The sequence below is a fragment of the Schistocerca americana genome, chromosome 6 (assembly GCF_021461395.2).
Source record: "Schistocerca americana isolate TAMUIC-IGC-003095 chromosome 6, iqSchAmer2.1, whole genome shotgun sequence".
Taxonomy (NCBI): Eukaryota; Metazoa; Arthropoda; class Insecta; order Orthoptera; family Acrididae; genus Schistocerca; species Schistocerca americana.
In genome coordinates this window covers 629,611,569-629,625,990 of record NC_060124.1, presented here as the reverse complement: position 1 = coordinate 629,625,990, position 14,422 = coordinate 629,611,569, and the positions used below count along the sequence as shown (strand labels likewise).

Genomic DNA, 14,422 nt, shown 5'->3' with positions numbered 1-14,422 from the left:
GAATCAGCCCGCATCTCGTGGTCGTGCGGTAGCGTTCTCGCTTCCCACGCCCGGGTTCCCGGGTTCGATTCCCGGCGGGGTCAGGGATTTTCTCTGCCTCGTGATGGCTGGGTGTTGTGTGCTGTCCTTAGGTTAGTTAGGTTTAAGTAGTTCTAAGTTCTAGGGGACTTATGACCACAGCAGTTGAGTCCCATAGTGCTCAGGGCCATTTTGATGCGAATCAGATTTGCTTCAGACACGCACTCTAACTGTTGTGAGCTCTAGGTACCTTCGAGATCGGACACGGCGGGTTGACGTCAGTCACGAAAGGCTTAAAGACGACAAGGATGTATCGACACCTCGGTGAATTTGAGTGAGGTCGTGTAAGACGGCTACAAGAAACTGGATGTTCCTTCTGTGGTATTGCAGAAATACTCGGCAGGAATGTAGCCACTGTACACTGATCACTGGCAGTGGTGGTCGAGAGAATGTACAATTGGGAGAAGACCGCGCTTCAGACGACCGTGTGGCACTGCCGAGGGGAAGGCCGTCGTGTTCGGTACGTGCGTCTGCAGCACCAATTTGAGCAGCACAATGCCACGATGAACTGTTACAAATTGGTTAGTTCGAGGACAGCTGAGAGCCAGACACTGTCTCACGTGCACTTCACTTACCTCAAACCACCACCACCTCCTGCGACTTCAGTGCTGCTAAGTGTTGTCTGATCGAGCTGATTCTGCCTCAGTGCTCGACCTGTTGTGCTGCCATTCGTGAACACCATTCCAGAAGGTGTTTTCCAAAAGGATAACACACGCCCGTATACCGCTGTCGTAATCCGACGGGCTCCACACAGTGTCGACGTGTCGTCTCGGCCTGCTCGATCGCCACACCTTTCTCCGATCGAGCACGTACGGGACGTCACGAGATGACGACTCCAGCATCGGCCACAAACTGCATTAACCACCCCCGTGTTGAGCAGCCGAGTGCAACAGGCGACGAACTCCGTCTAGCAAATTGGCATCTGGCACCTCTACAACACCACGAACGCACGTTTGCGTGTTAGAAATTATTCTGGTGGTTACACCGGTTATTAATGTACCGGCATTTCACATTTGCAAAGGCTTCTCTCTTGCTAAGATTAATCTGTGATCTCGAAATGTTAATCAGTTAAATATGTTACCTAGACAGATGTATGGCCAAAATTTCATTACTCTACAGTAATTAATTTTCGGTGCTGCGATTTTTTTCCATCATTGTATTTATGACCCCAATGACAATCCTATTTTTCTCCACAACGGTCAAATATTTTCGAGTTTTCGATATATCTGAAGGTGTTAGGAATTAGAGCATCCCAGACGATGATACCGTATTCGTCCAAGGCACCTATACTGTGACAATCAGAAAGTACTTTTCGTACGTCACAGCCCTCAAACAGGTGGCCTCTGTCACTGGGCGCAATGGGTGGGTTCAGTTTTATTAAGTATTCCCAGATTTTTTACACATACCGTATGCTCGTGGCAGAACTCACCTCAGTTGATATAAAACACGATTCCGATTGTAATTTTTTTGCGAGAAGTGGCATGTTTCGTTCCAGCTGAACTGGAGCTGAATTTAAACTGTCCCTCCAGACCAGATCGTTCACACTTTTCTAAAACTCCATCGGGATAAAAATGAGGGCGAGGATAAATGAACAGATACACGCTCACATACAAACCTAAAGGAGCAAAATAGAAAGGTAAAGAGATTGCTATACACACTGGCTCATAGGAGGCAGAGGGAAAAAGATTAACGGGGAATTAATAGCATACACACATACCAAGTGCCTCTACCACATCTACCCAACACCCTCTCAATCTAACAAATACAAAAAAAAAGGAAAACAGTATTCTAAAACTGGAATACATTTTCGGTTAAAACCAGATTACTCCAATGAGTTGACCTGACAGTATGTTTAAATGCAAAGTTTTCAACGTCAACGTTACAATATAGTAAATAAAGGTATCACCCCACAATATTTTTTAAAAGCAGAACAATTCGCGTTTTATGTATTAGTAGGTTTCTTACCCAATATTGCATTCCCTGTCAGCCCACAACTTGGAATCTTGAGACAGCTTTTTCCAACGACGGCACACGTTCGGTACCACATCCAGTAGATCGGTGAAAGCCACGTGGGACAAGATCATTAGCAGCAGTTCGTCTGGTAAGTCATTGATGCCCGTATGCCACATCACGCTGCCTTCAGCGGGCACGTGGCGCCTGCCTCTGTAATTGCAGCCTGAAGCCATTTTGCTGTCGGGTGGGCCTTCAGCCCGCGGCGAGGTGGAAGGAGTTGTCATGTGGACGTCTGTCAGATATGTTCGCAAGCGCTGAAATAAAACAAAATGAGTTATAAACCTAGATTCATACGAATCTGTGGATTTCAACTGCTGGCAACAATGTTAGTGCAATGAATAACAGCATCAGCTCACTATCACTTGACAGTTTTTTTGAAATCATTTCTTACAAGTGAAAATCGTAAGTGGCGAGTTAACAGTGCGATACCATGCCGACAGAGCGTTGACGTCATTTATGTGACAGATACAAGGCTTAAGAACCAAGCGGGTGACGTTACTAGGGAAAAAAGGATAGCAAAATAAAATATCACGAATTAACACGTTCTCCACTAGATCATAGATGGTTTTGGGTAGAGAATGTTGTTCTTACTAATGACTTAAACACAGTAAAAACTTACACGAAGATTGTTCCCCTCAACGAAATGCCACTGCCAATAAACCCACATGGATCCAGTAAACAGAAAACCTACGCCACCACCAACAAAAACGGAACAGCACACAGCATGTAGGAGAACAGATGTGGAATATGGAAGATAGGAGACGAGTTATTAACAGACTTGAAGCTGCAATACGTACAACACTTGCTCGTGAAACACAATTTAGAGTCCCTATCCAGCAAACAGTTTTAGTCTGCCAGGAAGTTTCAGTTAACAACATTATGACATTATATGCAAAACTTACGACCAAAGTCTAAAACAAATACCGCATTTATCCGGTTATAAGACGAGGTTTTTCCTAGATCGGTTGTCCGAGAAATACAGGGTCGCTTATATTCGCATATCGAGTAACTGCTGCTCAGGACAACGTTTTTACATTGTTTAATAGATGAATGTAGGGTCGTCTTATATTTACAGATGAAGCTTTGTCCATTGAGGTCTCATATTCATAAAAAGGTATTTTTAACGATCCCGAACGGTAGTGTGTAGAAAACAATGCTTGCGTTCAAAGAGAAAGGGATTTATCGATATGCCGAAGCACTCGATACAATATTGACTTTCTCGATCAATCACGTGACATTAGACTCGTCGTGCGAGCGCTAGGGATACGCGAGAAGCTATGTACTAGAAACTACGACAATCAAATGATCTGCTTAAAACCTGACAATTCTGTGAAACGCCCGAGGAAATAACATTCAATTCTATCAACTTAAAAACTTCTATTGTATTTGAACAGGTTCGTAATAAAAGTTCTCATACATATGGATACTGTATACACTCATCTATGTTGCTTTTAAAGTAAAGGTAACATTCAAACGGGAAGATGTTCTCCTTCGAAAACCATTACTTGATTCTGAACCCAAGTCAATATTTTGTTTATGACAAACTATAACGATTTGCCGCTTGGGTTGCAAATGAGAAATTCGCTCGATGTTCACAATGTGGCGACGTCATTTATCCACTACGCCAAAAACAGCGGGTGATAGCTGCAGCTGATAGACATTTATCTTTGCCGTAGTCGGCTTGGTTACGAGTTGTATATTCTTGTTAGTTTTTGATCTGTGCTTGGAAAAAAAAATGTTATCTCATGAAAAAGCTGTTACTTCATAAAATATAAAGGCTCCCATAGTGGTGACCCCGAAAAATTGTAGCAGAAGCATAAAGAAAATATATGTACCGACGAGAATAATGAATTCAGAGACAAAAGCATGGGGCAGTGGAATCAAGATTGAAGACTACAGTCTGTTCGACCAAGGATCGCGGTCCACGCCCTTTGATTCGCCACAAAACGGAACGACAGATGTTAACGCAAAAGATGGGAGTACCTACGCGCGACACGGAAATGTTAAGCTTTCCGCGTTCTGGCCGACGCGCCCCCAGCTTTGGTTTACGCAGGCTGAATGCATATTTCGGCAGCGTGGGGTGTCTAACAACATTGACAAATTTAATATAGTGGTTTCACATCTAAATTTAGAAGTGATAGAGCAAGTAGAAGAAACCTTGTTGCAACAAAATTACTTTGTGCTAAAGGAAGCTCTCATACAGCATTATACGTCGTCACCAGATTTGCGACTACAAAAAATTTTCGCACACGAAGATTTGGGCGACAAGACTCCGTCACAAGTACTCAAAGCCTTACGTTCATTAGCCGGCCCGGAACTCCTACCTGAAGAGTCTTTACGTCTAATATGGATTCGTAAACTTCCTGCCAACATCCGTGCCGTCATTGCAGCAGAAGCAGACTTACCATTGCAAGTCTTAGCAAAAAAGGCAGACACCATCGCAAACACCTTAACCGAAGTTTCTGCGTGTTCCGAATTCAACTCCAGCCAGGATAGAGGCCCAAGAACGTGTAGTGTGATGGAATCTGACGTCAGTAAGCCAGGAACATGCAATAATACTCCCCAACAGCAGTGCTCATCGACCGAACCCACCATACAGCAACTGGCAGCACAAGTGGCAAAACTCAACGTGCAAGTAACTTCACTCCACCAGCAGCTACGAAGTCGCAGCTGGAAAAGACGAAGAAATGCTATCCAGCAGGATTTGATAGATCAATGATGCTGGTACCACAGACGCTTCGGTAACACTGCCCGTCAATGTATTCAACCCTGCAGCTACCCAAACTTACAAGGCGGGCGTTAAAGGGCGCTAACGTTCGTCAACAACAACATAGGCGCCCGAGTCATAGCGTAATTCAAAGAGGTGAAAACGCCACAGTATCTGCAGTCAACCAATCACACCGATTGTTCGTGTTGGACCTCTCTTCAGGTGAGAAGTTTCTGATTGACACAGGTTCAGAAGTCAGTGTTTATCCAAGAAAGAGAGGTGATATACTCACGACAACAACGCAACATGTGCTGACTGCGGCAAACAATTCCAGAATATCTACCTATGGTGAGAAACAGTTGGCATTACATCTAAATTCCAACTTCCATCCAAAATGGACTTTTGTGGTTGCTGATGTGCCGAGCCCTATAATTGGGGCGGACTTTTTACGGAACTACCGACTTATGCCCGACCTGGTTTACCGTCGTTTGGTGACAGTTCTCACAGAAGGGATATTGCCTACTGCGTCTTCCGCGTCGGTTCAAGTACAGTGCGATGTGCCCGTGTCTTTCCGCACGAAGATTTCCGGCTCCTCTACCGCGTCATCCGCGTCGGGATATTGTGATACGATGTCGTATCGGCAACTAAGCGGGGCGCACACGTGTGAAGACAGCCGACAGTCTTAACGATTCGTATACTGCAGGCAATATCAGGGCACTGTCGGAGGAATCACATTTTCGTAAACTGCTTCAAGACTTTCCAGCACTTACCGAACCCGTCAACGCAACCAGGAAATGCAGACACAATACTCAACACCACATCAGCACGACACGAGGTCTACCCGTTGCCTTCCGCCAGCGGCGTCTGCCTCCAGAGAAGCTGCTCGCGGCGCGAGCTGAGTTCGACAGACTTCTAAAAACAGGTATTCTAAGTAGGTCTGATAGTTCGTGGGCATCTCCAATTCACATGGTCCGTAAAAAAGACAATTCATGGAGAGTATGTGGAGACTACAGGGCGCTCAATGCCCGCACAATTCCCGACCGCTACCCACTACCCAATGTGACTGATTTTAACAGTACGGTTAGCAATGCCAAAATATTTAGTGTGATTGATTGCACCAAATCATTTTCCCCGATTCCCATGGCTCCATCTGACATTAAAAAAACAGCAGTTATCACACCATTCGGTTTGTTTGAGTACAATTTTATGCCATTCGGCCTCAGAAACGCTGCCCAAACATGGCAAAGATTCATGCATGCGGTGCTTCGAGAATTACCGTTCGTATTTTGTTATATGGACGACATTTTAGTATTCTCTGGTTCTGCATATCAGCATGTCGAACATCTGCGGCAGTTTTTCCGCCGTCTGACAGAGTATGGCATAATTATTAACGAAACAATGTGCAGGTTTGGAAAACGCGAGGTTAAGTTCCTGGGATAATTGGTTTCAGCAGCAGGCCTGTCACCTTTGCCTGAGCGGGTTGAAGCAGTACAACAGATGCCCCTTCCCACAACTTACAAAGGACTTCGCAGATTTTTAGGCATGCTCAACTATTACAGACGTCACTTACCTAAATTAGCTGCCGCCCAAGAGCCACTCACAACGTTACTTGCAGGTAAAAATACAACAGGAAATCGTAAAATTCCATGGAGTCCAGATGCTGAAGCAGCTTTCCATGACTTAAAGAAATGTCTTTCTCGGGCAACACTACTGGGACATCCAAGATTGAGCGCTCCTTTAGCGCTCATGGTTGATGCGAGCCAAACAGCAGTGGGTGCAGCGCTACAGCAAGAAGTTGATGGCAGATGGCAGCCGCTCGCATTTTTCTCTAAAAAGCTGACTCGACAGCAGCAAAAATGGAGTGCTATTGACCGTGAGTTGCTTGATATTTACTTAGCCATAAAGCATTTTCGCACATCTGTCGAAGGGAGACACTTTGCAATTTTTACCGATCACAAGCCGTTAGTAGCTATATTTCGACGAGACACAGAGCTCAAGTCACCACGTCAGTGCAGGCAAGTCGAGTACATTGCACAGTTCACAACTGGCGTGCGTCACATTTCAGGAAAAGACAACCTGGTCGCAGATTGCCTGTCTAGGAATTGTGCCAGTTTAAATTCAATTCGTTGGACCGAGTTAGCGTCTAAACAACGAGAAGATCCTTTCTTGCGCCGTCTAATAGAGGAACAGAGAACTGCGCTGCAGCTCAGACGTGTGTCTGTCCCAAATGTTCCAGACGGAATTTGGTGTGATGTAGCAAAAGGAAAGGAGCGACCTTACATACCAGAACAATATCGTCGCGAGATTTATAGTGCACTACATAACATATCACATCCAGGAGTACGAGCTACAGTCAAGTTAGTTTCCTCCAAAGTAGTGTGGCCTGGAATATAAAAAGATTGTCGTGCATGGGAGCGTGCATGCCTAACATGCCAGCGTAATAAAATCAGCAGACATGTCTTTGCACCTATTGCTGACTTCCCGACGACATCTGCAAGATTTTCACATATACATGTGGACATTATGGGCCCGCTATCATGTTCTTCAGAACAACGCTATTTGCTCACAATCATTGATCGTTTTACCAGGTGGCCAGAAGTAGTTGTAATACAAGACATTTCTGGGGAGTCGGTTGCAAAAGCACTGTTGCATTCATGGTTCTCCAGGTTTGGCGTTCCGCAAAACATAACAACAGATCGCGGAAGGCAGTTCGAAAGCCAACTTTTCCATGAACTTTTACTACTGTGCGGGTGCAACCACCTACGCACCACAAGCTATCATCCATCTAGTAATGGAATGGTGGAACGACTACACCGCACGCTCAAAGCTGCATTAATGTGTAGTTCCACGTCATGGCCTGAAGCACTACCGCTGGTCCTACTCGGATTGAGAACGGCCGTGAAGGAGGACTTACAATGCTCTTCCGCAGAATTGGTTTATGGCGAGCAATTGAGGGTTCCTGGAGAATTTATCGTTTCAGCATCTACACAGCCGTTCGCCCCTGAGCTATGCACGCAATTCGCGAGACAACTCAGCGTTAGAATGAGAAACATCAAACCCACTAACCCTGTCAGACATGGAGACCGGAGAGTGTTTGTACATAATGACCTGCAAGCAACGTCCCACGTGTGGCTTAGGGATGATACGGTGCGCCCGCCGCTTGTTTCGCCTTACTCTGGACCATACAGGGTAATCACAAGAGGAAGCCACAGCTTCAAAATCGATAAGGATGGTAAAGAAGAGACAGTCTCAATTGAGCGGCTTAAACCTGCTTACACCGAAGAGGGTACACTCCTTCCTCGGTCAGCAAAATCACCCTGAAACGTGGAGGCCAAGGAAACAGCAGAGAGTCTCGCCGAGCTCTCGGTTTCAGAAGAGGACAACGAAGCAGCAAGTGCAGAACAGGAGCAGCCATTGCCTGCACCAGATGTTTTCACGAGAGCTGGTAGAAAAGTCAAGTGAAAGTTTCCCCACATACCTGGTGCACCCGGCTTCAAAAGGAGGGGGGCTGATGTGGCGACGTCATTTATCCACTGCGCCGAAAACAGCGGGTGAAAGCTGCAGCTGATAGACATTTATCTTTGCCGTAGTCGGCTTGGTTACGAGTTGTTAGTTTTTGATCTGTGCTTGGAAAATAAAATGTTTTCTCATCTCATGAAAAAGCTATTACTTCATAAAATATAAAGGCTCCTATAACGTATTAGAATACCGCGGAAAAACGTTACCAGCATTTAATCAGTTTTGGAGCAAGCTGACGAAATTCAGACGAAACGAGAAAGAAAATTAATCCAGATTTAAAAGTCTAAAGAACGAAATAAATCACATTAGACTGATTGCAGTTGTTATCGCAAGAATAAATTACAGAGGAAAGACGCGTTTTGGAGATAGTATCGAGAGAAATAAATACGTCGCGGGTTCGAGAATTGGATTGAATCGTGATTGTGATCTTTTATTATGTACTGGTTGTTGTTGTTGCACATGACTTGCACCGTGGAAGACTTTATCGTCCACGTTGCTCAAGAACAGCACTACGGAACGTTGGATGCGGCACAGTCAAACAAGTTTGGCTGTGAGCGAGCAGGAAGTACGTCGTGTTGCCAACCATGGTAATGTATACTGCATAGTTTGGTTTTTTATGAACATCTACCACATTGAAACTGCAGTTTGCCTAAATTCATTTGCATTCGAAATCGAATTGACTTTAAAATTGGACAAATACTCAACAATAGCATGTATTTCTGCAGGATATGCTAACAACCTAGATTGGGGGCCAGTGGTGTACTTACGTGTTTCGTGCGACGATGTTGTCGACGCTCACCGTGAGATATGACGGGAGTGTATCAGCTGCTGGTTCTACACAACCAGCGAGAGAGCGGCGGGCACACGATATGTTTGGAAGCAAGAGTCATTGCAACATTCACACATCAGTATCATTTACGAAACACTGATGTTTATTTTTTTTTTAATTACGTTCTTTTGATGGCGTCCTCCTGTACGAATACATTCGTGAAATCTGCTGTTGAGATTCCTCATTGACCACTGCCACATCTCAGCTGGGATACTGTGAATTGGATCCCGAATTATCTGTTTTTAATCATCCACAGTTCTTGTTCGAGTCGTGTAGACTTTGCCCTTAAGGCAGCCCCACAAGAAAAAGTCACAAACGGATAAATCTGGCGATCTAGGGGGCCAGGGAATGTTACCGAATCGTGAGATCACTCACACGGTTGCCGGACAATTCTCGCACATATTCCATCGATTGCCGTGCAGTGTGTGATGTCGCTCCGTCCTGTTGAAGCCAGGCCTCTTGAACGTTTGAAAAGTCGTTCAATGCAGGTGTAAAGAAAGTTCGTAACATCTCCACGTAACGATCTGCAGTGACAGTAATTGTGTTTCCCTGATCATTTTCGAAAAAATACGGTCCGATAATCCCATGTGATAAAACACACCATACTGTCACTTTACTAGCGTGTGAGGGGCGCACGTGAACGTCATTAGAATTTGTGTTTGACCAGCAACGGTAGTTCTGTTTATTCACATAACCTGGGACATCAAAATGTGCCTCATCTGATATCCACAACTTGTTTAGAAACTGTAATGCCCCTACGTAATATAATATTATTGTAATATTCCCGCTGCGAGTACCAGCGATGATGCGCTGCCGTAATTGAGACGGCAACGCTCTTTGCTGTGACGGCAACGCTCTTTTCTGTGAAAAAAAAGGCATTATATTTTTTTTGTAATTGTTGGAGGTAAGGAATGCGGATTGGACGTTGTGATTTTTTGAGGTCAGGTAAGTATGCATATAGAAGTAATTTTGAAGTGCAAGGGAGATACAACTTGTAATCGCAATTATAAAGAATAAAAAAATGTAATTTGTGAAAAAGAAGGTAAATATCGTCTACGAACTTTTATTCGGTGTTGGATCCCTGGGCCTTCATACAACTATTAGTGTGTTAAGTAATACAGTGCATAGTGATTTCTTCGCGAATTAATAATACTGGGAGAATCTGCTACTATCACGGTCCGAACGACGCGCAATATTTCGCCGTCTGCCTGTGTGTTCAAGACGCTCCCTAAGCGACCAGTTTGTTACTCAGAAGATATCATCATACTGCCACTGTTGTTATACCTTCCCATTCTGCAAGTGTTTCCAGAAAATCTTACGGCGACTGTGAGTATTGTAGCAGCCACGAGAGACGGAGTCTTCATCGCGAGTTGTAGCAGTTTTCTCCGACTTTCCCTGGTGTTCTCTGACAAGGCAACCTCTCCATCGCACCCCCCTCAGATTTAGTTATAAGTTGGCACAGGATAGGCCTTGAAAAACCGAACACAGATCAACTGAGAAAACAGGGAGAAGTTGTGTGGAACTATGAAAAAAATAAGCAAAATATACAAACTGAGTAGTCCATGGGCAAGACAGGCAACATCAAGGAGAGTGTGAGCGCAGGAGCGCCGTGGTCCCGTGGTTAGCGTGAGCAGCTGCGGAATGACAGGTCCTTGGTTCAAGTCTTCCCTCGAGTGAAAAGTTTAATTTTTTATTTTCAGACAATTATTATCTGTCCGTCCGATACGAGGTAACTGCGCCGTAGTATGGGGACGCTACACCTAAACAAACATCGAAACACACGACGTCAGTCGACTACAGCGCACGAAAGAGAGAGTATTCCTGCTAACGAGGCTCCTGGCTGGCAGCTGACTGTTCGCTACTTTTTTGGGAGTGATTATCACATCCACAAGAAAACTTAAATCGGGCAAGGTAGAAGAATCTTTTTACCCATTCGCCAAGTGTACAAGTCGGGTGGGTCGACAACATATTCCTGTCATGTGACGCACATGCCGTCACCAGTGTCGTATAGAACATAACAGACGTGTTTTCCTGTGGAGGAATCGGTTGACCTATGACCTTGCGATCGAATGTTTTCGGTTCCCATGGGAGAGGCACGTCCTTTCGTCTATTAATCGCACTGTTTTGCGGTGCGGTCGCAAAACACAGACACTAAACTTATTACAGTGAACAGAGACGTCTATGAACGAACGGACAGATCATACCTTTGCGAAAATAAATAAAGTAACCTTTTCACTCGAGCGAAGACTTGAACCAAGGACCTCTCATTCCGCAGCTGCTCACGCTAACCACGGGACCACGGTGCTCCTGAGCTCTTGCTATCCTTGATGTTGCCTGTCTTGCTCATGGACTACTCAGTTTGTATATTTTGCTTTTTTTTTCATAGTTCCACACAACTTCTTCCTGTTTTCTCGATTGAGCTGAGTTCAGTTTTTCAAGGCCTATCCACTGTGTCCACTTATAACTAAATATGTGTGTGTGGGGGGGGGGGGGGAGGGTTCGATGGGGAGGTTCCCTTGTGAGAAACGGAAACCTCCGACCGCCAACTCATCCTGTACCTAACCTGTCTCTCCTTACAGCAGCCACGAAGAAAACATATTCATCTATAACCAAATGTTTTCACAGACTGTTTGTATTAAGACTGGTAAAAAATTTCAATATGTACGCATCTAGGCAAAAAAATCAAAAGAGAGTTTTAAATGCAGTACCTGTCTTATCTGTGTCAAAGTCAAAGGTCAAGTTAAGTATTTGTTTTCTCTTTACGACGTAGCAGCTCATTTTAAAATTCATCGTCATTGTTTATTTTTGTTATTTGTTGACAGAATCCTAATCGTTGTCCTTCAGTTGTAGTTTGTACGGATGAAGTTTTAAATCAAGATGAATAATTCTGCGAAACACTCTGTCGGGACATTCAAACCACTGCTGCTCGCTTACGAATTGAAACCCGTGGGCTGCGTAAGACACACCTGCGTTGAACATCAGCGTTCGCTGGAGAAAGCACACTTCTCGGTCGTCCTGTTGGTTTCTTCTTTAGGGCAGAACCAGTCTCTTCAAAGTTATTTATTTTATCGTGCGTTTCGACGGAACGGCATCATGACGTCCTAAATTATAAAAACGTCCAAACTCCCTCTGCGCCGCTACCAAACCATCACTGTTTTCATAAAACATTTTTATGGCTAACGCACGCTGCTGTCCTTTCCACTGATCCACGATTACTGAAATGGCGGACTGTTTACTAGCTGTCACGCACACACAGTGCTGCCACCTGCCCATGGCTGGCACTACTCATTTCAAACATACCCATTATTGTGTCACGCTGTATTTGTGACAATGAAGATATACAGGGTGACAATTATTGAACTATATGAAATAAATGTAAATTAGGTACAAACTACGGCGTTCACATACTTTATTCAACATCTCTACAGATATTCGGATTTACATTATGACATGTTCGATATGCCTGCCGTCGTTGGCGGTGATATGGCTGGAGCAGACAAACTGCGAAATTCTGCATGACCAACTGAAGTGTCGGAACATAAATGCTGTCGATGATCTCCTGAATGGATGTTTTCGGCTGAACAATCGTTTTAGGGCTATTTCTGTACTCCTTGTCTTTAATATATCCCCACAAAAACGAGTCGCATGCGTTCAGATCCGGAGAATATGCCGGCCATGGAGGCAGGAATTCGGTCTCTAATGTTCTGGAGGCGCACTTTGAACACTCTCCTGCTTCGATGGGGTCGAGATCCGTCTTGTATGAACCAGATCTTGTCGAAATCAGGGTCACTTTGGATAATGGGGATGAAATCGTCTTCCAAAACCATGTTCCATTCAATAATCTCTGTGCAATCAAGGAATATCTCACGGATTATTCCGTGACTGGACATTGCACAGAACACAGCCATCCGTTGAGGGTGAAGGACTTCTCGATTGCGAAATGCGGATTCTCAGTCCCACAAACGCACCAATTTTGCTTCTTGACGAACCCATCTAAATGAAAGTAAACTCTGTCGCTAAACCAAACCACTAATTCCCATCATGCCCCACTGCCAACAGTGCAGCTTGAACGTCCTAACGCAAACCGTTCAGAAGTTTTGATGTTTTTATTTCGTGTAGTTCAATAATCATCACCCTGTAGGATCATGACGGCATGATGATGAAAAATATTGATACAACAGACGAGCAGTCTAAGTAAACCAAAAAGGTAGTGAAGTAAAAATTAATGTAAACAGTTTCTTTTTTCTATTTCTCCTTATAAAACAATAAATGGCACGAGTGTAGCTTAGGTGTATGTTAGCTGTTTAGGCAGAAAAAGTTTGAAATTTTGATTAGTGAGAATATTTAAAAAAATTATTTGTCCTCAAGAAACTTCTCAAGAAAAAGGGGTGTCTTTTTAAGTTCAAGGTCGTTGTATAATCGGGTACATAGAATATAAACGAAAACATCCAAATCACCATTTACATAACAGATTGATAAGACATCATACTTTAAAGCATATAAGAAATACTAGGGCTCTTCACAAGACCCAACATTTACTAATTAGGATCAAGTCTCCAGTTATGGCCACTACACCACTTATGGCCAATTTGATGTGATTACTGAACTGTAAAGCTTCTTTTGAACACCAACAGGTATGAACAATATGAACTGTTCGATTCCATTAGATATTGAAACATTTCTTTGACTGTTCTTGTTTGGAGTCATAATTTTTTGAAAAAGTCTGTGTTGTAGAAGATGAGTTTTGTAGCGTTTCCTTTACGCAAAGCATAATCTGATTTTAGTTTTCTACACATTTAAATAAAACTGTGTCTTTTGGGAGGTAGGGCTAAGAATTATAGTTTCATTTCTTACACGTTAAATATGATACAACTCAAAAACAGTTTTCCATGTTTCTTTATTATTGACCTTGGGGCTTTTCTTCCCCCGGAGTTTTTCTTTTAGTGGTTAGAATGACTAATGTATGGTTTCACTGTGCTCTGTGTGTTTCTGAAACAAGGGACCGATGACCATTGCAGTTTGGTCCCTTTAATCTTTAAACCAACCAACCAAACCACTGAATTTCTATGGCCATTACAAGATCTTGGTTCACTGTTACGGCACAAGTAGAGACATGTGACCTATTTTGGCCACTTCTAAAAATACGTACAATGCATCTATAATACAGTTTTGGTCTACATTCTACGTAGACCAGTTTTATTTAATTAGGCATATTTGAAATATTTCTGGTGTTTTTTATATCAAGATATACCTAATTAATTGTCTTGCCTGAACAT

General features: G+C 43.7%; 1 protein-coding gene across 3 annotated transcripts in view; it reads right to left on the bottom strand.

The window, feature by feature from the left end:
* The window catches only part of LOC124619269, a 250,941-nt gene that overhangs the window by 123,837 nt on the left and 112,682 nt on the right, over positions 1-14,422 (bottom strand). For all 3 annotated transcript variants that reach the window (XM_047145537.1, XM_047145538.1, XM_047145539.1), the window contains exon 2: positions 2,044-2,345. In XM_047145537.1, the coding sequence (XP_047001493.1) occupies positions 2,044-2,345 (302 nt within the window). The remainder of the gene's footprint in view (positions 1-2,043; positions 2,346-14,422) is intronic.